The 20,962-nt window shown below is 37.4% G+C and overlaps 1 protein-coding gene across 5 annotated transcripts in view; it reads left to right on the top strand.

The window, feature by feature from the left end:
• Positions 1 to 14,611, top strand: part of SPPL2A (signal peptide peptidase like 2A) — a 28,168-nt gene extending 13,557 nt beyond the window's left edge. For 2 of the 5 annotated variants that reach the window (XM_075045196.1, XM_075045200.1), the window contains exons 7-16: positions 1,839 to 1,935; positions 3,297 to 3,398; positions 4,098 to 4,179; positions 4,486 to 4,560; positions 5,271 to 5,327; positions 5,485 to 5,538; positions 5,962 to 6,061; positions 6,879 to 6,956; positions 7,300 to 7,460; positions 14,288 to 14,611. In XM_075045196.1, the coding sequence (XP_074901297.1) occupies positions 1,839 to 1,935; positions 3,297 to 3,398; positions 4,098 to 4,179; positions 4,486 to 4,560; positions 5,271 to 5,327; positions 5,485 to 5,538; positions 5,962 to 6,061; positions 6,879 to 6,956; positions 7,300 to 7,460; positions 14,288 to 14,362 (881 nt within the window). In that variant the 3' untranslated portion in view covers positions 14,363 to 14,611. Of the gene's footprint in view, positions 1 to 1,838; positions 1,936 to 3,296; positions 3,399 to 4,097; positions 4,180 to 4,485; positions 4,561 to 5,270; positions 5,328 to 5,484; positions 5,539 to 5,961; positions 6,062 to 6,878; positions 6,957 to 7,299; positions 7,461 to 9,646; positions 9,681 to 14,287 lie in introns of all 5 variants that reach the window. The other 3 variants (XM_075045197.1, XM_075045199.1, XM_075045198.1) reach the window with 3 other exon arrangements.
• The last annotated feature ends 6,351 nt before the right edge of the window (positions 14,612 to 20,962 follow it).

The raw sequence follows: 20,962 nt of genomic DNA, 5'->3' as shown, positions 1-20,962 counted from the left end.
TGATAACTTAGTAGTGTTTAGAGTGAAAGTTTTTGTTCAGTATTGCTGCATTGATGTTGAGTTTGTGGTTGCAGTGCCCTAACTAAAGTACCAGGCAAAATGGCATTACCATAATAGAATGAACTCAAGCATACTAGCAATAAGCTAAGTTCTTGAATCATGTAATTCCAGTAAAATATAGTTTCCAAACTGTTGGTTGATTATTTTTTTTCTGCCCTCAAATCATGCAACCAGAAAATGTACACTGTTTTAAATTATACTTTTTGGTATAAACAATGTAACTTTAATTCTGAAAGCTTCCTAAATTCACTCTTTCCTAGAATTTGTTACCAGTTAACCTCCTGCTTCTGCAAAAGAAGCTTCACCATCCTGACTTCTGATTTTGTTTAGCTTTTGTTATCTTCACTATGGGCATTGCTATGTTTACTAAACTTGTCCCACTAAAAGACTTTTCATGTGATCAAAAGGTTTAGGTTAGAAATGTCCCCTGTTTACTCTGAGGTGTTTCAGGTGAGATTTAGGAAGAAGTGAAGAAAGAGGCCTCTTAAAGGAGAAAGGGAGAGGGGTAACAAATTAGTTAGGGGGAGGGAGAAATGTGAATGGTTCCAAGAAAATACGTAGGAGGTTTTTGCTAAGAAGCCTTAGTTTTGTGCCCTTTGGAGCAGACATATATGATATTTCTTGGAGGTAAAAAAGCTGTTACCATGGTATGACGTGCTGTCCCAGGGAAAAATCTGTATTTAATTAAAAACAAGTAACCAAAAAACCCCCACTTTGATGTGTCACTACTGTAGTGTGTGAATGTTAAGTTGTAATATCAGTACTTGGGGTTAAGATCAATTCTGTAACCAAAGTACTAGGGAGGGAGTGTTTCCAGCACAAAGCCAGTTGCAAAGCTGAGCTCTGTGATGGAGTTCTCTGTATCTCTTTTCGTAAGTATTCGGGCATTATTAATTCTGCATTGTTGCCTCAAAATTTTAGATTTCCTAAGCAGCTGATTTGTTACTGACTTCAGAGGAACCTGTTGTGCAAAACTTGTTTTGCCTGTTGGAGGCTTAACAGATCCTAATGGCGCACGATCTTGGTTACAACTATAAAATTCACCTTTCTTGCCTGTTTTTTCAGTAATCTCCTTATAGGTATCAGAATTGCTTTCTAGCCAGACTTTCCCTACCAAAAAAACCCCACCCAAAACCCCAAACCCCAACTAGCAGAACAACTGATTTTATTGTTTGTCCACATTTCAAGGTGCTTACCATAAGTTAGAATACACAATATACTATAAGTTAGAACATGGAATATTGAGTTCTTTCCTAACCAGGTGGTTCCTAACTACACAGAATTTTTTTGGAAGGCATGGGGTGTTTCTTGTCTTAAAATGCCACGTAAATCATCAGTCAGATCTTGGGGATGCTAAAATTTTTATGCATAAGCAGACAAAGTGATTAAAGGGAAAATTTGAAGTGAGGAGTATTATCAGAAATTGAGAAAACTGGCAGTTGTAAAATATCACTGGTTTTAGCCTTAACCAAATAAAAGTATGTGAAAGCAGTAACAGATGACATATTTCTTCTTAAAGGGAGGAAAAAAAAATGTTTTTCAATTAAAAAAATTCAAAACTCAGGTCTTTCCTTAATGAGAACTCTTGTCATGGCAGAGATGCTCAGAATTCAGCACTTTCTGTAATCAGCTGACTATAGTCTCCAATGACTGTGTCGAGCAGTGCTATAACTGTTAACAGTTTATATCAAATGTACATCATTGTGTTTGATTCCTGTTTGCAATTTTTTTCTATTGTATTTTGTCACTGATTCCTATCTTCCATTCTTCTTATTTAGTGTATGTTATAATATCAGTCTTCTGCTTGGCATCTGCAATGAGTCTATACAACTGTCTTGCGGCATTGATAGGAGAAATACCTTTTGGGCAGTGCAGGTATAGTACACCTTTAAATTGTTATGAATGTAAGGTTTCTTTTGGGTATTTTCTGGTTGCTACTCAACGTAGTGTGAAAAAATGAGAACAGTTTGACAAATTGTTTCTTGTATGGTTTAGTGTGTGTGTGATTGTTAAAAAAGAAAACTAGAAGCTCCTTTAATAGATATTAAAGGTATCTGTAGCATAATCAACAGTTAAAATAGAGTTATGGGAGACTTGCTGCATTACCTTTATTTGAAAGCATTGCTATAATCAAACTTGAAAGGTTCTGCTTGGCTGTCTTAACTAGGTTTTACAAAATTCTGATTGCCTGTAGGATGTGCTCACTTTGTTCATCAAGGAACTCCATGAGGGGGAATCCTGCACATGAGATCCTGTTTTGAGCAAGTACTATGCTATAGGCAATAGAGGTGGGGTTTTTCCCCCTGACACTTATTTTAATCTCTACTGTACCTGTGACAGACCCAAGTTTTAACTTCCTTGAGAAGGCAACACATTGCTCATGTCCTCTGTGTTAGAAGTTAGCAGTTACAGTCCTAACTCCGGGCAGTGCGTTATCAGTGTACAGATAGCCTCCTCTTACTACTCAGAGTTAAGTGTCCTGCAGGTATTAGTGAGTATGGGAGTGTCCCTGTTTTTCTCCCCTGTATTTTCCACTTTAAAAGCCCTAATGTTTAATGCAACAAATGTTTCTTTTCCCCAAAAGAACAATGCTTATAAGCTTGGAAGCCTAGGATGATGTTTGCATAGGATAGTACAGAATATTAGTGCCAGGTGATCCAGTAGCCCATCAAAGGTAGAGATCAGATAGAAAAGACAGCAGGTTTTGTGTAAGCTGCAGGACAGGCATTACTTCTGTCAGTTAATACCAGTTCAAGAACTGTCCCAGAAAATTGAGTAGGCAGTGGAAACAGATACTGACTCATAATTTTGCAATACATAGTTATTCCATTTTTAAATCTTGTATTATGTGTCCTAAAACTGATTTTCCCCACCACCACCCATTTCAGGAATTATGATATGACTGACATAGTTCTGTTGGCGTAATTGTTACATGACAGAAGTGGATTAAGTAAATTCATCTGGTTGCTGCCTTCCCTGGATGTATTTGCTAATATGAGGACTGGCCATCAAAGCCCAACTTGGCTTACTATCTGTGGGCGTGTTTTTAATCCAGCCCAGAGAAGGACTGGTACTACAGTTGCAAGAATAATGCCACCTGAGTCTGGATGGAACAAATGGGCAAAGGAGAAGCTCTCAGGATGAGAACACCATGTCAGCTTAAGGACCCATGATAGCGCAGGCATGCATTTTGGCTGTTGCAGGATTTCTTTTTTAATTTAATTATTTTCTTTTAGGATTGCATGTTGCAACAAAAACATTGAAGTGAGGCTTATTTTTCTTGCTGTATTCTGCATAGCAGCAGCTGTCGTCTGGGCGGTGTTTCGAAATGAAGATAGGTAAGCAATGCATTCTGACTTAAGAGTAAAATGAGTAATTGTCACTAATGAACTTCCCATCATGTAACTAATCCTGGAGCACAGCATCCTTCTAAACTCCAGTGCTGATGCCAAAAAAGTCATGAAAGTATTATGAAGTTTAACAAGTATGGGAATTATAGAGAACAAAGCTATACAAATGAACTCTGTGGTAATTTGAAGTTACAAAAAAATAGGAAGATGAGGAAGAACTAGCTTGTTTGCTAATAATTGCCACAGAAGACAAAAAAGTGCAAAAATACCATAGGGACCATAGGACCTATACTTTCTATGGTCCAGTGGACACACGGGACCACAAATACACAAATATTATAGTACAGTCCTAAGTAGCATCTTAAGCCAGATGTTAAGTAGGGCTTCCAATCAAGTGAGCAATCATACAAGTGAACACCAAGTCCCTGTTATGGCCTCTGTTCAACTCATCTTCTCTGTAGTATGCTGATGAAGAGCAGTTACCTATTTATGATCAGAGGCTAGTGTAAGCTGATCATCTTGAAACTAGTATTTTTGTGGTTTTGGTAGCAATACTTCCTAAAAACTAATTTCTTGCTTTCCAATCCATTTTGCGATCTTGCTATTTCCAGTAAAATCTGAAATCGTTATTGCATTTAGATTCCAGCGGTAGTTTGAACAATATGTAAAATGTGTTCTTATTTTTAGGTGGGCTTGGATTTTGCAAGATATTTTGGGAGTTGCTTTCTGCCTAAACTTTATTAAAACACTGAAAATGCCCAACTTTAAGGTACTGTAAGTTGCTTACCTTAAGAAAGTGTTCTAAAGCCATGAATCTGTAATTTTAGTGTCAGGAAATAAGTTTTCAACACTCAAGAAATACATATTAAAAAAAATCTTTACCATTTTAAATATTTAAAGAAATTAATCCTGTTCTAAATGTTATGCCAGAATAAAAACATGGTGGGGAGGGGTGTTTCTTCTTCCTTTTTTTTTTTTTTTTTTTTTTTTACCATGGTGGTACAGTAATAGTACCAGAATCTAGCTATGCAGTCCTTGAAAACCTATGGTAATATTTTCTTCCTTTTTTTGCCAGTCCTGTGTGATACTTCTAGGCCTTCTCCTTCTATATGATGTGTTTTTTGTCTTCATAACACCATTTATCACAAAGGTATGTCTGTGAATTTATCTTTAAAATAAAACCAAAAATGTTGTCTGGGCATTGGGGCAGTATTTTTGTCAAACAGATTAGCGTTTTCAGTATTCTTGATGCAGAAATGCTGACTTCCTTTTCTTTTTCCCCTTTTAAGACAGCGGTGGCGTAAATTGTCATCTTGTATGGGCCATAGAGTGTAATGCTTGTGTAGGTGCCATAAATTTTGTTAAATGACTTAAGTTTTCAGCAATCACATGGCCAAAACTAAGCTGTCCCCAATTGTGTGACAGCATGATGATGAAGAATTACTGTCCTCTAGTTTTCTTGCTTCTTTTGCTTTTAACACCCATATATTGGAACATGCTCTAGTCCTTTCTGCAGTGCTCATTTGCAGCGTAGTATGAACTGTATGCAAGCATACCTTCTTTTATTCTGAAGCAGAAAGCTCGTGGCAGAAAAAGCTGACATGTTTTTATCTAAACTTCCAGCTACATCTAGTGGATTTGTTGTTTGGGTTTTTTTTAATGGTTATTTTAGGCTGGACTACATGTTTTTAATGCAAAACAATACTGTACAATACTGTATGATCCTAGTGCATTCCTTTTGATAGTCAGGATTTTTCCAATCCTGAATTGTAAGATGAGGTACAAGCAGTTTTTGTAAATGTAGTATGAATGTTTTGGTGTATTAAACCACTGACTTTTGAAAAATAACCTTAATTTCAGAATGGGGCAAGTATAATGGTTGAAGTTGCAGCTGGTCCTTTTGGAAACAGTGAAAAGGTATGAACAGTTGTTTTAATATGTGCAACATAAAAATACTGACACTACGTAGCTAATTCATAGTGTGCTTTTCGGCATAACTTTCTCACAAAATATAGCCAGCTTCTGCTATTTTCTTTTAAATATTAAATACCTGTTGACTTGGGTTTGATCCTAGAATGATGGAAACTTGGTGGAAGTCCCTACTGAACGCTCAGCTCCCCATGAGAAAGTAAGGATTGTATTTCAGATACTGGATTTTTAAATGATTCCCTCTGAAAAGACTATTCTTTTGGGGAAAACCTGATTGTCCAAATTTCTCTTCAGGGCCTGGATATCATTGATCAATACTCTATAGTTAGGTTAATAATCCAGATTTGTTACTCCCATTATATGGTTAAATTTTGTCATAACTTTTTGGTGCGTGCATATTATTTGTAAATCTGAAAATCTAGCTTACCTGTTGCCTAAGCTTTATCCACTCTCTATGTTGGTTTCTGTTTTTTACTTTAGGTTCTACCTATTTTGTGAAGTTCTGCATTAACAATAAATTAATAATATTAAAACTGTTTATTAATTTAAGCAAACAAAAAATCCAAAATACCAGGATGCTTTAGATTAGATTTATGTGGGCTTCTGAAATACTGTTTTACAGTTACCTGTGGTTATTAGAGTGCCTAGACTTGAATACTCTGCATCGACACTGTGTGACATGCCATTTTCATTGTTGGGTTTTGGAGACATTATTGTCCCAGGTGAGCAAATGTTTTTGGCAATTGTAACTTATGATTAAATATTTTAGGTTTGATCCTCAACTGACACTTATTCTACAAAGTAATTACTAAATCAAATGCAGCAGTTTGCCTTGATCTGTCAGTGCAGAATACAACAAAAGCCGCAATATAAGAAAGCTTAGTATGTTACAGAACACTTAAATAGTAAAGGAGTTTTGCTTTTCTATTGCACCGTGTTGTGTAAATGCAAGTCCCACAGATAAATCCAGTTGTCAGTATTAATTAAATCTCATTGAAATCACACAGAAAGCAAGTATTCTGTGACTTCAAAATATTTTTGTATCCTAGACTACCTAATTAGAGGTGAGGTAACGGAAAACTTATTATCAAGTTTTTTCATCTTTCTCAGAAGAGCTGAATTTTGCCATAGTTCGAGTCTTGAGCAAATTACTTAAGTCAGGCATGAAGTACCATCTCATGAACAGTGTGCAGGCAAATTTGCTAAGAGCGAGCATTAAAATCCTATTGAAGAAAAGTATTAAAATTAGGTTGTTACTTTTCTGTATTAGAAAATTGAAAATAGCACAATATAATTAGCTTGCTTAAAAACACAAAACCTTTTAATACCAAGCTCACTTGGCTCATATTTCCATTATGGCTTTGATTTTCAAGACTTACTGTAGGATTTCTTAAACTGATTCTTGGCTTTCCAGAAATAAATGGGAATAAGATAACAAAGTAATAGGAAATGTTACTATAGTTTCTTCTTATGCTGCTTTGATTTGGAGGATTGGGGAGAAAAATATTTCATTATTTTCTTTTTTCTTTTTTCTTCAAGGGCTTCTGGTTGCTTATTGTCGAAGATTTGATGTTCAAACAAGTTCATCTTCTGTATACTACATTTCCTGTACAATAGGTAAATCATGAGATATTTCAGTAATGTTGATCTTCATGCTAGCTTTTTTTAAATGGCAGAACTAGATAGTTTTCTTCAGTTAAAGGTTCAATGTTGTCAAGAATCTCTTTATAATCTCTTTTTAATATGCCTGCCCATATTTAAGGTGAGTATTCTTTAGGGTAGTCAGTTGCTTTGAAAAAGCTTGCAAATAGAGAGCAACTTACTGTCCCTCTTTTCTTCAATTATATTTTCAAGGAAGATATTACTTTATTAAAAAAATAATAATTCTGGCTTACTAAATGAGTGACAATTTAAAAATTCACCTGTTCTTGACTGTGTACATATAAATATCTTTTTATAGCTTATGCCATTGGTATGGTGCTGACTTTCATTGTCTTGGCATTAATGAAGATGGGACAACCTGCCCTTCTCTATCTTGTACCATGTACACTCATTACTAGCTCACTTGTTGCTTGGAGGCGCAAAGAGATGAAGAAGTTTTGGAAAGGAAGCAGTTACCAGGTAGGCTGGATGCCTTGAGTATTTTGTTTTTAATTCCTTTGAATATATTCTTCCCTAAGTACTTGGAAATATATCACCTGCAATCCAATTTTTGCTAGTCTTCATGTTATCTTCTGGAACTAATAAGCAAAAATAGTCTTTACTCTTAGAAAATCTTAGTCTAGTAGTTGACATGGCAGAACAAAGCTTAAGGGAGATGAAATAGCTGGTTCGGTACTCATGGGAAAAAGTAATTTGTTCTGTTTTATTTTCTTTGAAATGTTTTTTTCATGTTTTAACATTCTTCATCTATGATCTTGATGTGGTATAACATGAGTCACTGAACTAAGCATGCAGATTCCAATCTGCACTAGTCCTTTATTGAGAGACTTCAAAAAAGTTGGTGATCAACTAGAATTTTAGAAACTTCCCATGCATCACTGGTGTCCTACATCATCAGGATTATATGGAGCATTCAGCAACAAAATAGCTGGGTGGGTATATAACTGTTTTCTATCACAGCACACACTGTGTGCACATTGCCTTGGGTTTCCTGCATTTCCCCTTTGGTTATCTCTAACACTACACAGGAACTGCAGTCCTTAAAATCCCACCAGCTGTCTGCCTCTGCCCATTGACATGTGCACATTCCCCCTGATTTGACTTGTAGTAACAGAGTGTGCCAGTAGGTCTTGAGAGATGGCATTTATCACAAGATAGACCAGTCTCGAGATTATTTTAAATTTTGTTTGAGACCTAAAGTCTGATATTGTTTGAATTCAGAAATTATCACCTGTATCTAGGCTGTGTTGAACTCAGCTCAGAGAATGGAGAGTCTGTTGGGGGGGTAGGTGGGTGGTGCGAAGTTGATGATGGAAAGGAGCAGCTCCTGCTTTTTCAACTTCTGGATTGCAAGGTTTAAGTGTATCACTGGAAGTCAAGGTGGTGGTACTTCTTGTAAATGTAAAACTGCAGGTATGCAGCTTCTATGGTATTATCAGCTAAATGCTACCTTTTGTTGATCTAACATTCTCCACCTGCTTCAGCTGGAGGTTGGCTAGGTATGAAATTACTTAGGATATCTTCAGCTTTAACTAGATACCCTGTCTCTTTGTCTGCAAAAACAACTCTTCTCCTTTCATAGGTCTAATGAATAGAAATGTTTCTCTGTAGGTCAGAATGAATTTGGCTTACCATGCATTTGTATATAAATTGGTGACTGTTTGCTATTCTAAAATAAACAGTGTTGCATATATAAAGCCCAGTAACTCTGGGTCTGTTGGAGGGGAAAAAAGCTTTGCAATTTATTTTCCTCACTTGAGTTCTGAGTAGGATTGGCCTAAGTAAATCTGGCAACTCTTTTTAGCAGCAAGAATTTCTTGCACTTCTCATAGCAAAACTCATACTTGGAAGAATTATGTTGCCATAGTAGTTATTTCATGGCCTTTCAACTGGTTTCTTAAAGGATTAAAACTGCTCTGAACTTCAGCTTGTTTTGAGGTCAGATGACTTCATTTCTGGCACAATTTAAAATGTTGATTTCCACCACCCCTGAGTTAGACTTGGCTGTGATTGAACACCTCTGTGTAACTTTATTAACTCCTATTTTTCTATAACTTTCTGGAGAACTTTTTCTGTATTAATTTTTTTTCCAGAGGGTGTTATTCAAGTTGCACTCTCAGAATGCTGCAGCGTTGATCTTTCTCATATGTTGTACTCCTCACATAAAGCAGTATTTGGAATTGTCTTTAGTGAACTTACAAACATGGGGGAAAAAAAAAAAACAAACAACACCCCCCCTCCCCCCCCTCCCCCAAAACCCAAACCACACAATCCCAGGGTTGAAATCACCAGCTCTCAGTGCTCATCCTGAGGAGGAAAGATGTAGAAAGGTGACAGAAGACCTTCCCCCCTCCACCCCCCCGCCCCACAATGGTAATTTGGACTGGAACAGAGCTGCTCCATTGACAAGGGTGACCAGACTTCTGTAGAGGTTTGCTTTGTCCTCATGGGAACAGAGAAACCTTGCAGACTTGTTAGAGCAAAGCATCCTAAGAATAGGGTACAAGAGCATGTACAGTGTATCAGGTGACTAAACTTCATGAATGCCACTGTTTGTTTATGGTCCGTTAGTTAGCTTTTTTGAGTTTGGGGTTTTTCTGATTTTTGTTGTATATGATTTTAATAATATAATGAATTTTATTTAGGTATCGGACTCCTCCAGGACTCCTTTGCTACAAGGTGTGATTATGGCCTTCTTTTAATGCAATTTTATTAATCATCTTATGGTTTCTTTTTTCTTTTTTCCCCTCTGCTTCCTCTTTTCATTCCTTTTTGCATCTATCTTTGTAATTTTCCTGAGTAGTTCAATAGAAGAGGGTAGAAGTGAAGACAAACTATAAATCTGTTTTTATTCTTAGGTGAGGTTTTTTTCTGTTTCTTTAAAGGAATACAGGAAAACTTTATATTCAAAGTACCAATGGAGCCACGATTCCTAAGCCTGCAGGCAGGCTTTGTATGCCTCTAATTTCCCAAATCTCTAGGAGTGTCTTCAAATATTTAGAATGGGTGTTAGTTCCTCTACTGTTAACCTATATGGAAGTCCTTCACCTAATTTTTCTGTGCCACTGTGTTGATGTGAAAACCTGTTTAGTGCTAAACAACAATTTTGTTGTCATCTGTTATAATGTTCGGTATTGTAGTTTGCATTTAGTAATCATGTCTACAGTCCCTCTATCATCTTATTAGTTGTCAGTATACTTTATCCCGTACTGTCTGCAGTGCTTGCAGTGGGATAGGGAGCAAGGATTTGGACCAGCTTTTGTGGTCTTGCTGTTGCACAGCATCTAGACTGCAGTGGGAAGGTTTAACCTTACTAGGCTATAGCTCATGACTGCTAACACTGATGCTATTTATTTTAACCATTTCCTGTCTCAAGCACAGCATGGAGAGAGCAATGCAGGCTTTCAAATTTCAACTTCTTGCATTTAAGCATTTAAATATAATCTTGAATTTTAGTCAGCAGTCTAGAGTTACACATCTATTTATAAAGCGTAGCTTGTCTGCCCTATATGCTGAAGACAATTTGAGATGGTGAACTCTGACTATGTCTTAAATTCTGAACTAAAAAGTACTTTTCTCACTAGCTCCTTTCCTCAAATAAAGAGTACTTAAACAATTTAAGTCTCATTAAAAAGCCTTAATAATAAAGAAATTAGATACAAACCCAAGAAGAGGCTAGGAAGTGGGAGGGGCTGAGTGCAAATTAAAATCAGATGGCCATACTGTATTTTTATAACTTAAAATTCTTCTGTCCTGCTGTGTGCACTCAAGTTCTTGGATAGGATTGTTAAAATCAGTTTTTTTCAGTTTCTGCTTTATACATATGGGTGATACTTGACTCCCTAAGATAGCTCTGAGGTCCCATAATTCTTAGGTGAGGCCATTTCTGTTTCTGCATAATGATGCAGTCTTAAGTTCTAGTTATGCTGTGTGGCTTTTTTATGGAGTAGCCTTGAGCTGTAATGAGTTGCTGCACAGAAGAACATTTTGACTATTCACTGAAGCACAGGGATTTCTAGGGAGAGTAAAGTACCTACTTTCCCTACCACTAAATGGGCGGTGTGGCTGCTGTGAAGTGTGTAATAAAGGTTTTTCTAGATTTTCTGGATTGCTTATACTCCTCATGTATGCCTGCATGATAAACTAATTTGATAGGTATTTCCCAGTTACTGATTTAATTTAAAAATACGATTTGTTTTTTGTATGAGTACAATCTATGAAATGATTTTAGTAACATCATGAAAAATCCAGTGGACTAATGCAACTTTGAAGTCTTCTAGATAGAATAGTCTTGCAACTTTTTAGTTGGTCAATTTGAAGTGTTTAGCAAGCTTTCTTATCTCTCTTTGAAATAATAAATCAACAGATTTGTCAGTAGCATGTTACACAGCATGCACCTGCTGTTTAGTACTTAATTTTAAATCACATTTTAGATACTTGCAAACTAATCATATCTATAAGTTGTTAAGAATTTTGTGAATGCAGCATCATAATGAGTGAATCTTGCAGGCAAGTGTGCATAGGTACTACGTGCTCTTTTACAGGCAGGAGTTTGTATTGCCATTTCTAGTTTGGCTCTGTGTGTGGTTTTTGGGGGTTTGGTTGGGTTTTTTTGTTTTTAATAGTTCACCATGTTAGGAACTAAACATAAGTAACTGAAATATGTTTATGTTTAACCTATCTTGACACCCCCCACCCACCCTTAAAAACTGTCAGAAATTCAGATGTGGGAGAAAAGCTTCTGAATCTTTTCCACTTTAAAAATGTTCATTAGCTCTCCACAATGTACGGTCTGATTGCTTTGGCTCTTTGGAGGCTTTAAACAATAACTTTGTCCAGGATTTTAGCACAGTGCCTTCATCTTGCTGCTGGTTGTCGCAAAGATTCCTGCAGCTTCTGCTGAGGCTTTGAGGATAGGGTTGTCCTGAGAGAACCTACAACTGAGGTACACTTGTGGAAAAAGCTGCTTAATGCAATCTTACATGTTCAGAAAGGCATCTGTTGTCCCTGACTTCAAGTTGTGGGCTATCCTTCTTCTAGAGGGTGGACAGATTAGAAATTGGGTGGGGTGGCTTTTTTTTTGGCTTTGTAACATCTATGTATATCAAAAAACCCAAACACCCTTTATGCTCTAGTAGCCATTTTGGTTTTAAAGTTAACTTAAAAATCTGATACATTAAGCAGAGACTTTAAATACAGGTGGTATCTCCAGCGTAAGTACATTTTTTGCTACTTACCTTGTTGTAGGATTAAGAGAAGAATATTTGAGTTTGGGATACACTGAATTGTTGCAAATAGTGTCAACTCTTCCTTCTGGAAGCATCTTGTCTATCTGATAGGGAAACATTTTACAAAAATGCTTACCAAAACTACCTTCTCTATGCCAGCTGTTAGATGATCCTCCCTAGGATGAAGGAAGATACATGGCATTACTTGATGCAATGTGGTCTGTGTGTGGGTTTTTTGTTGTTTTTTTTTCCCCGAAACAGACACATCAATCCTCATTCAAAGTGACTGTTTGAATTCTGTAATTGTAGGGAGTGTTTTGCTTTGGGTGACTTTTGATGTGGGTTTTTGCTCACAGTGTAGAGGCAAAGTTCTAGGTATACTGAAGTGAATGCAAGATTGTCATTAGCACGGGAGCTTGGTATTCACTGAGCGGGTGCTATTGCTATAACTCAGTTGTTAGGTGTATTGGCAAGACTAGTGCCTGCCTTCATTCTTATTGTCTTAATTCTGACACATGAAGGGAGAGATGTGAAAGACCTTTTCTGATTTTAGTCACATTGATACTGTGGCCACTAGGCTCTCCTAAGCTCTACCAAGTCCCAGGGACTTGTTTCTGCCTTGGAACTGTCATCTCAATTTACTGCAAGGCATGTTGGTGCATCTGGATTGGGAAACAGCTTGTTTAAACAAACCTGCTTTTAATAAGGCATGTTTGTGTACCTTGCAATCAAACAACTCTGTTGGCATAAAAGAAGGTATGGCACAGAGGTGGGTCATAGCTAGAGAAGAAAAGAGAAGTTAATGGAACTACTCTCTTTGCCCTATATATAGAATTATAGCATGCTAAAGTGTGAATGACACAACAGTATCAGAGCCTGGCTTTGTCTTGCAAAGGATCCTGCAGCGGGTGCTAGTAAGACGAGAAAGCAGTTGTGTCCTCAGCATGTGGAAATCTGCCCAGCTTAGAACCCACATGGTGAGCAGCTGTTTTACAGAAAGACAAGGAGCCTTTTTACTACTAGGTGGGGATATGCCACTATGGAAGAATTTATGCAAGGGTTTCTACCTTTTGATGCTGAAAGCATTATGCCCTTGTCCTAATAATCCTGCCACACTGGGCATATTAGCTCCTTGAGACATTCTGGTTTTCAGCATTAGTTTTACTACTTCTGTATCTTTTGTCTCTGGTTGTCAGCTATCAAAACTGTCCAATCCTTGGCCTCTTGTTAATTATGCTTAATTCCGAAGCCCTCAAACTTTTGGGTCTCAGTTTGTCATGCTAACAAACGTGTGTATTACCTCTGTAATGTATTCAATGCCTTGTCCCAGGGAGGAAGCCAGAGCCTTCATTGCCCTCTAGCAATACAGCAGTAGATAGGGAAACAGGTTGCTTTTTAGTCAGGAAAAGTAGAATGTTGTCTTGTGTTATTCAGGTGACCTAATCAGTTAACTGGAAAGTATAATCAGTCTATATAATAATCTGGTTTAGATTCTCTTCTGTTGCAGGACTTTACAATTCCATTTCCTTTATCCTTTTCAAAATAAAAGGAAAATTTACAAATAAATGCTGCCAATACAGTTAGGTTTGCTGACTGTAATATAGCTAGCCTTTACAGTCAGGGAAAGAGAAAGCTAGTCTTTTATATTCAAGCTATCGCTTGCCACCTGTAAATGTTAGGTAGGATCCTAAGATCTATTTCCAGTTCTGCAAACCATGTCTTTGAATAATTTGCTTAACTCCAAATGTTTTTTTTGTTCTCAGTATTTGATAGTTGAGACACTTTTGACTCATAAGTTTAATTTCTTGTAGAGGTCTTGGATCTTTAGTTGGAGAATGCTTTTGTAGTGGAGAGCATTAGCTAAGAGAGCTTTGATTATTTGGCTTGAATACTTTTCCGATCTATAGAGGACTTCCTATCTTCTGCTAAAATGCACTCTAACACATGTTTAATTATATTTCTCTTAGCTAACAAATACTTTGGACCAATGGGGGAAAAGCAGTACTTCTTTATAAAGAGCCATCTCTTTTTTTTTTTTTTTTTTCTTTTTACATTTAGATGATGGAACACCTGGATTACCCAGGAAATGAAGAAAGCACAGTATCAGCCAGTGAACAGCCTGGAGGACAATAATGTGTAGGATCCTGATTTAAAATAGTATTCAAATTTTCTACAAATTAATTACAGTAAATTTGGTGAAGTTTTACAATAGAGTATTTCCTACTCTGTAAAATGGTTTTTTACTCCTGCACCTATATTTTTATGGAAAATATTGTTAATAACAGAAAAGTAATCAAAATAGACTTGCATTTTTACAGCCAAACCATAGCTAGTAAAACCGTGCCTTATTTCAATTTAAATAAAAGGATATTTTCTATGCAATTTTCCAAATGTGTTTCTATACAGTATATTTTTATAAGTTGCTTGCCCGTATCAGTTTGATGCATTAAATGTTCTCTTAATTTTGATTAAGACTAGTCACATTAAAAAAAGTACAGTACCCTTCATAGGATTTCTTTCCAGATTTTGAATGCAAAGATTGATAGTAATGTAACTATAGCAACTGAAGAATGAAACTATAGTTCCATTACTACAACTAATTGAATAAAAAGTGTGTATGTTAGTCTATGTACATTGTAAGCCATAAAATAGATAACAGGGCAAATTTAGCTTGGGGTTGTGAGCCCCCCCCCACCCCGCCCTGCCCCGTAGTATCACTGGCTTATGCCTTAACTGTGAAAACTGTTAAGCTTTGATGCAAGTCTTTGGATTATATACATCGCCAACTATTTCCAAAAAAATAAAAGCGGAGAGGTACTTATACAGTGGTCCTGGAAACTTCAGTGCAGCTCCTGGAATAGTTGACAAACAAGATGGTGTGAAAGGCAAGAGAGTTTTTGCTCAAGGAGTGCTATTTGAGAGGGTGGGGTGAAATGTTAACTCTGGCCTAGTTCTTCTTCTACCCATTGAGACTAGGTCTGTATTTGTGGTCTTCATTTGGCTGTGGATCAATTCAAAGGGGTGGTGGAAGACAGGACAGATTTTTTTAGCTTTTGCATCTACACCATACTTTTTTTTTAAACTGTTTTTGAAAATTCTTTGCAATTGATAGACAAAACAGGTTTGAATAGTGCTAGTAGTGCCTGTGTTAGTTATAGGCCAATGCATGTGTTTAACTTGTTTAATCTTAATTTGTTTTAGCTTTTAAAGACTTGGAAAAGGAAAAATAGTTTAAATCATTAGTTGGCATTTAGAAGAGTTTGAGTTTGTTTGACACTTCCTTTTTTTCAGGAAACTGCTAACTGAGGGGGATTAGGCATAGAAAATTTGTATAGCTGGAATGCTAACACTTTACACCAAAGAAAATTGGAGAAGGCAGCAACAGGAAACCACTGAGTTCACTTAGTGCTAATGTCAGGTAGTCATTAAAACATTTTTCTTATTCTTTAAATTAATGTCATATCTATAGTCAGTACAAGTTCAAGAACCCTGGAGGAAACAACCGAATAAGCACATGCTGGGCAATGGCAATGCAGGCTTTCCTGCAGTGCCTCATGTAAGTGCCTCGGTGTTTGTCTGAAGGTCACCTCTAGACATTTATAGTTAGTTTGGGGCGTGTCAGCTCAGGAAAATTTACCCAGATTAAATCTAGTGTAGCTAGATTTACTTTGGAAGTATGCTAATTAAGACAATTGTAAATCTGTATTGGCAGTTAACAAAGGTTTACTGCAAATTTGCCACTTTATGTAATTTATATCAAATTTGAACTCTTGTTCACGAGAGTCAGGAGCAGACACACTTACAGCCTGAGTATCAGTTCTTGCTGTTCACACAGATTGACTGCGGTGCCAGTTTATATGGGTAAGATAACCACCTTGTTTTTCCGTAAGAAAACAGAAATTACAAAAGTTTTTGTATGTTAATAGTTGCCCCTCTTGACTTTCTTGACCTAAGCTCGATCTGGCAGCCTTAGAATACAATGATCTTGTGCACCATGTTAAATTTTTATTTGACTGGGACTTCAGTAAATTACAGCATACCTCAGCATTCCAATAGCAGACTGAAAATTTGTCTTCTGATGTGTTGTCATGCTCTTCAACAAGCCCAGTATCTGCCAAAGTTAGATGGCTATGAAGTTTCTGAAAATTCCTGAAAGAGATAAAGAAGTCATAACTCAGTCATGCACTACTCAAAGCCCTCAGAAGCTTCACAAATCTATGTAATATGACTCCTTTTTCTCTTTGAAATCTTCTGCATGGAGGATTTATTTAACTTTCAGCTATAAATGATAATTGAATTAGTATAAATAAAGACGACCTTTGGTAACAAGTGTATTCAGCAGCTGGCTGTGGAAACTCTGTCTTGTTTTGTGCCTAATTATGTTCCATGCCTGATCATGCCTGAGGTTTCACACACATGTGCTGCAGTTTAATGGGATGTAAACTAACTTTTTTCTTTCAAATGCTTAGGTGCTTTGTTTACAAAAGTTAAGAGTGGAGTTTAAAATTTTATATAAATAATAGGTTAGTATTGACTACTGAAATGAGGTTTTTATAAGTTCAACAGAACTGATTGCAATACTTAGCAATTTTGAATGTTTTTAGTAGTAAATTTGGTTGGGCTAAACACTACGTTAAAAGCCTTTTTGGTCATACTTTAATATAAAAATCTTACTACCTTTTCATTGTATGTTTACTGACAACAGCCCCCTTCCTTATGACTCTTAAGTTATCACTTTAAGAATGTTATTAATAAATGTTACTTGGAAAAAAAAATAGTTAAGTAATTGCTTTGTTCTGACTCATCTTTTTCTTACTGTGAACATTCATGGCAAAACAGTTAACACTTCATAATACCAAGTAAATTAAAAATTCATGATATACCTCCACAAATATGTAGTTGCAGTTTTTATACATCTTGTCTGATGTATCAAAGTTATGAGTCTGTAAATACCTTTGTGGTGGTTTTGGTGGATTGTCTCCCAACCCCCCCCCCCCCCCTTTTTTTTTTTTTTTTTTCCAGGGGCAGGGGAAGAACTGAAGTCTGTGAATTGAGCTACATCAATTTTACTGGTCTAACTCAGCAAAATGCTTGTTGCACAGCTGTTAGTCATGGGGCACTGTGAAAGTATACCTGACAAACAGTGAGTTAGAAATTTAACGTGCAAATTTCCTGATGGTAACAAGCTTACTTCCATTCAGCCTAGGAAATAGGGCTGTAGAAGCATTGTTCACCTGAATGTACTTTGCCTTAGACATGAAGGGCAAGAAAAAGCCAAGCTTCAGTCTTGAAACCCAGGCTTGGGTTGGAAATGTTGGCAGGGAAAAAAAGAAAATTACTGAACCTGAATATACTTGGTATGTGATCCTTGTTACATCCCTAGAACCCTGTGATAGTGTGTTTGTATTTAAAATGTTTGTAAGTATTTTAAGCCTCTTCTGCTCATACACTGGAGGTTCCAGTAGCATTGAGTCACAGTAACTGAGTACTTAACTGGGAGAAAACTCTCCAAAATGCTCTTTGAATTTATGTATTTTAAAAAGTAGAGAAGTTAAGAATAGACATAGCTGCAGTCAGCAAACTTGTTTGTCACTGTCTGTTCCCCATGCACTCTTGTTAAGGCTGGTGCATTTGACACTTTAGTAAAAGTGCAAATCTCAGAGGCTTCAAAATTGCAAGCAGAAGAGAGGCATTTTCTTCTAAGGAAGAGGGTTACCATTATTAGTTAACAAGTGCTTGCCTATTTAGATTGGTCCAATCTTTACAATACAATTCCGTTTAGACATAAGAAAAAGCTTTTCACTGGGAGTGTGGTCAAACACTGGAGCAGGTTGCTCAGAGAAGTTGTGGAATTTCCATCCTTGGAGATACTCAAAATACAAGTGGATGCAGGCCTGGCAGCCTGCAGTGGGGCTGGACGAGGCAATCTACAGCAGAGCATTCCAACTCTACTGCTCTGATTATTAAGGCATTGTTCTGCTTGTTTTCCAGCTTGAATAATCTGCATTTTTTTTTCTTCATAGAAAAACTCCAGTTTGATCACCGCAACATGGGTTTGATTTTTCACTTGGAATAATTTACTTCTACTAAACTGTTAGATTTAAGCATATTTAAAAGTTGTCTTTAGATTTGTAATGCTTTCAGAAGCACTGTTTTATTTTCAGATAGCCTATATGGCACATCTTACTGTGAATGGTTTATCTTTCTAATTTTTGAGGAAAGGAGGAGGAGAGCAATTCAGACTGTTATCCCCTTTTGTCAGAAGGGAGTGATCAAAGTTCAAGGTTTTGTGTTCTTCAGAGAAGCTGATGATGGAGGCTCAGGTATCTCTGGAATCCCTCTTAAAGAATGTGCAAGATCCTGTTTCCCTGAACACAGAGGGCATCAAATAGCTGAGAACAGTTTTTTTGCTTGCAGCTCAAAGACCTTTTAACCAAGAAAGTGTTTAGATCAAAAGAGCTCCTTTCAGCTTTTTCTTAAGAGTGTGCTCACAGGTATTCTGCTATCTGGTTTTCTGTTCCCTCTCCTTGCTCGTGCACATATTCACCTCCTTTCTTTCCTCCTCTTTTCTATTTGGGGCAATACCAGCATGTTTTGAAGTGCATTTGCACATTACTTTGTCTTGGAGAATAATATTTGCCTCTGTTCTGGTGTGGTGACCAGTGTTTATGAGGAGGTTTAATCTTTTGGACCCTCTTAAATGCAGCAGTCATGCCCACCAGCTCAATCCACCAGTAACAGTAATTTAAAACAGTAGCTCATGTTCTGCACATCCTTATCTGTGTTACAGTCCCACTGACTTTCTGGGGTTGCATTGAAGTTGGTGCAACAGCCTGGCTTAGATTTGAAAACCAAAAAAAGTGAAGTTTTTTTACAGTTTTATCAGAGGCTGAAATGTGCTAGTGGTGGCTCTCCCTGTGTTTTGCAGAAAGGCTACCAGAATACATCAACTTCTGTATTGGGAATACAAGGAAATATAACAGGTATCAATACGCTTAAAAGTTCAACAGTAACTCAGTTACTTTAATTTCAACCTTTGTTGTGATGTGTCCCTATCAAAGCTAGAAGAAAAGTGGGGTCCTTTTAATTGACCTTTCTTTCAAAAGGTAACGGAGACTATGCTGGGAAATTGATCCATCCTTGTGGATTTAATGCAACTAACTGCAGAAAATTAGCAAATGGGTGTTTCTCTGATAGGTAAGTATTTCTCTGGTAGCTGATTTTAAAAAAATTTAAAAGTAAATTTATAGTGACAATGGAAAAAAGAGCAAATGCATGCCCATTGGTAGTTTTTTCTCTAAGAAATGGAGCAGCAAGCCTCTGCAGAACAAAGTGACACTTTTGTCCAGGGTCACTGTCAAATAAGAATTCAAAGTTGGACAATTAAGACCGGTCCTGTATAGGCTTACCTAAAATTTTACCTTTTCAATACAAGGTACCTATCCCTGGATTTAAAAAGAAAAAAAAATAATCAAGAAATGGAGCTCTGTAAGGATACCTGTGAACTTGTTTCTGATTTCACAAATTCAGGAAGCAGTTGGTTTGACCTGCTGCCCTGTTCTTGCAAAGCAATTTCTTTAAACTGTAGCTGGCATTGCCTGCTACTGCTGCCTGACTGCACGGAGCAGCAGCACCTCTGGCTGCTGGTGCTTTCCCCCCCTGGTTCAGGCAGCGCAGTCATGGAAGGAGATGCTGCACCTCTGCTTCGTGCATGTGGAGCATCTCTACGCAAAGGCCACCTCACTGCCTGTCCGCCATGACCAGCTCAGCCACTAACAAGCAAAAACTCAAGAATTTGTGAGCCCAAAGATTGCAGTGGAAACAATTTTCACAGGGAAGCTTTAAAAAAAAAATCTTATGAAAGTTATGGGGGGAGAAAGTTCAGAAGGAACAAAACTGACATCAAGTAGTTTGGGGGGTTTTTTTTTGTTGTTTTGGTTTGGTTTTTTTTAAAGGCAGGCACTGATAAAAATCTTGCAAAGGGTCACCATTATGATGTAAATGTCCCCATACTGTTCCTGGCAGCTCCTGGTTTTACACATGTCAATAGAGATGTGTGGAGGCACACCCTTGGCAGTTTTGTGCAAGACTTCGGCCTGTGTTGGTTAAGCTCTTAAACACAGTTTTCTGAGCAGTGGGTAATGTATCGTATTCCCAAATACAGGATATGTTTACATTATACTTTAGATGATGGGTTGGGTGATGTATCTTTTTTTGTACACTTACGGAGCATGTTGAAGGAAAAATCGCACATTCAGAACTACTGTGTGTGCTCAATCAGCTCATTAACTTGGATATCCCTTCCTATTAATATGGAATATCTTTAATGCAGATTTTAAAACTGGAAAAACCACACTCTCATTTGCCTAATTTGGATGTGACAAGCCATACCGCAAAGCCGAACTTGGGTTACTGGTTTTGCACTCCGAGTGTGGTGTGTTAGGTCAGCGGGCCCTTTGCACTGCCATCAGGAAGCCCCTCTGCAGTCCTTCCCTGGTGGTGGTGGTGGTAACTTGCCAGGCCCAGAAAAACAGGAAAGCACTGAGAAACTCAGAAGCCTCACATAGCTTTCCCTGCATCTGCGTTGCAAAGTAAATGGCTGACTTTGCATGACGCTGTAGCCCAAAGTTAACACCTCAGTGCAGCGAAAGCACCCTCCTGCTATTGCGATCGGCCTCACCCTTAGAGGGGAACTGAACTGCACTGGTGGCCTTGGTGTGATACCGAATCACC

The sequence above is a fragment of the Buteo buteo genome, chromosome 13 (assembly GCF_964188355.1).
Source record: "Buteo buteo chromosome 13, bButBut1.hap1.1, whole genome shotgun sequence".
Lineage (NCBI taxonomy): Eukaryota > Metazoa > Chordata > Aves > Accipitriformes > Accipitridae > Buteo > Buteo buteo.
Note: the sequence above shows the minus strand (reverse complement) of the source record. Positions and strands in the feature narration are given on the sequence as shown.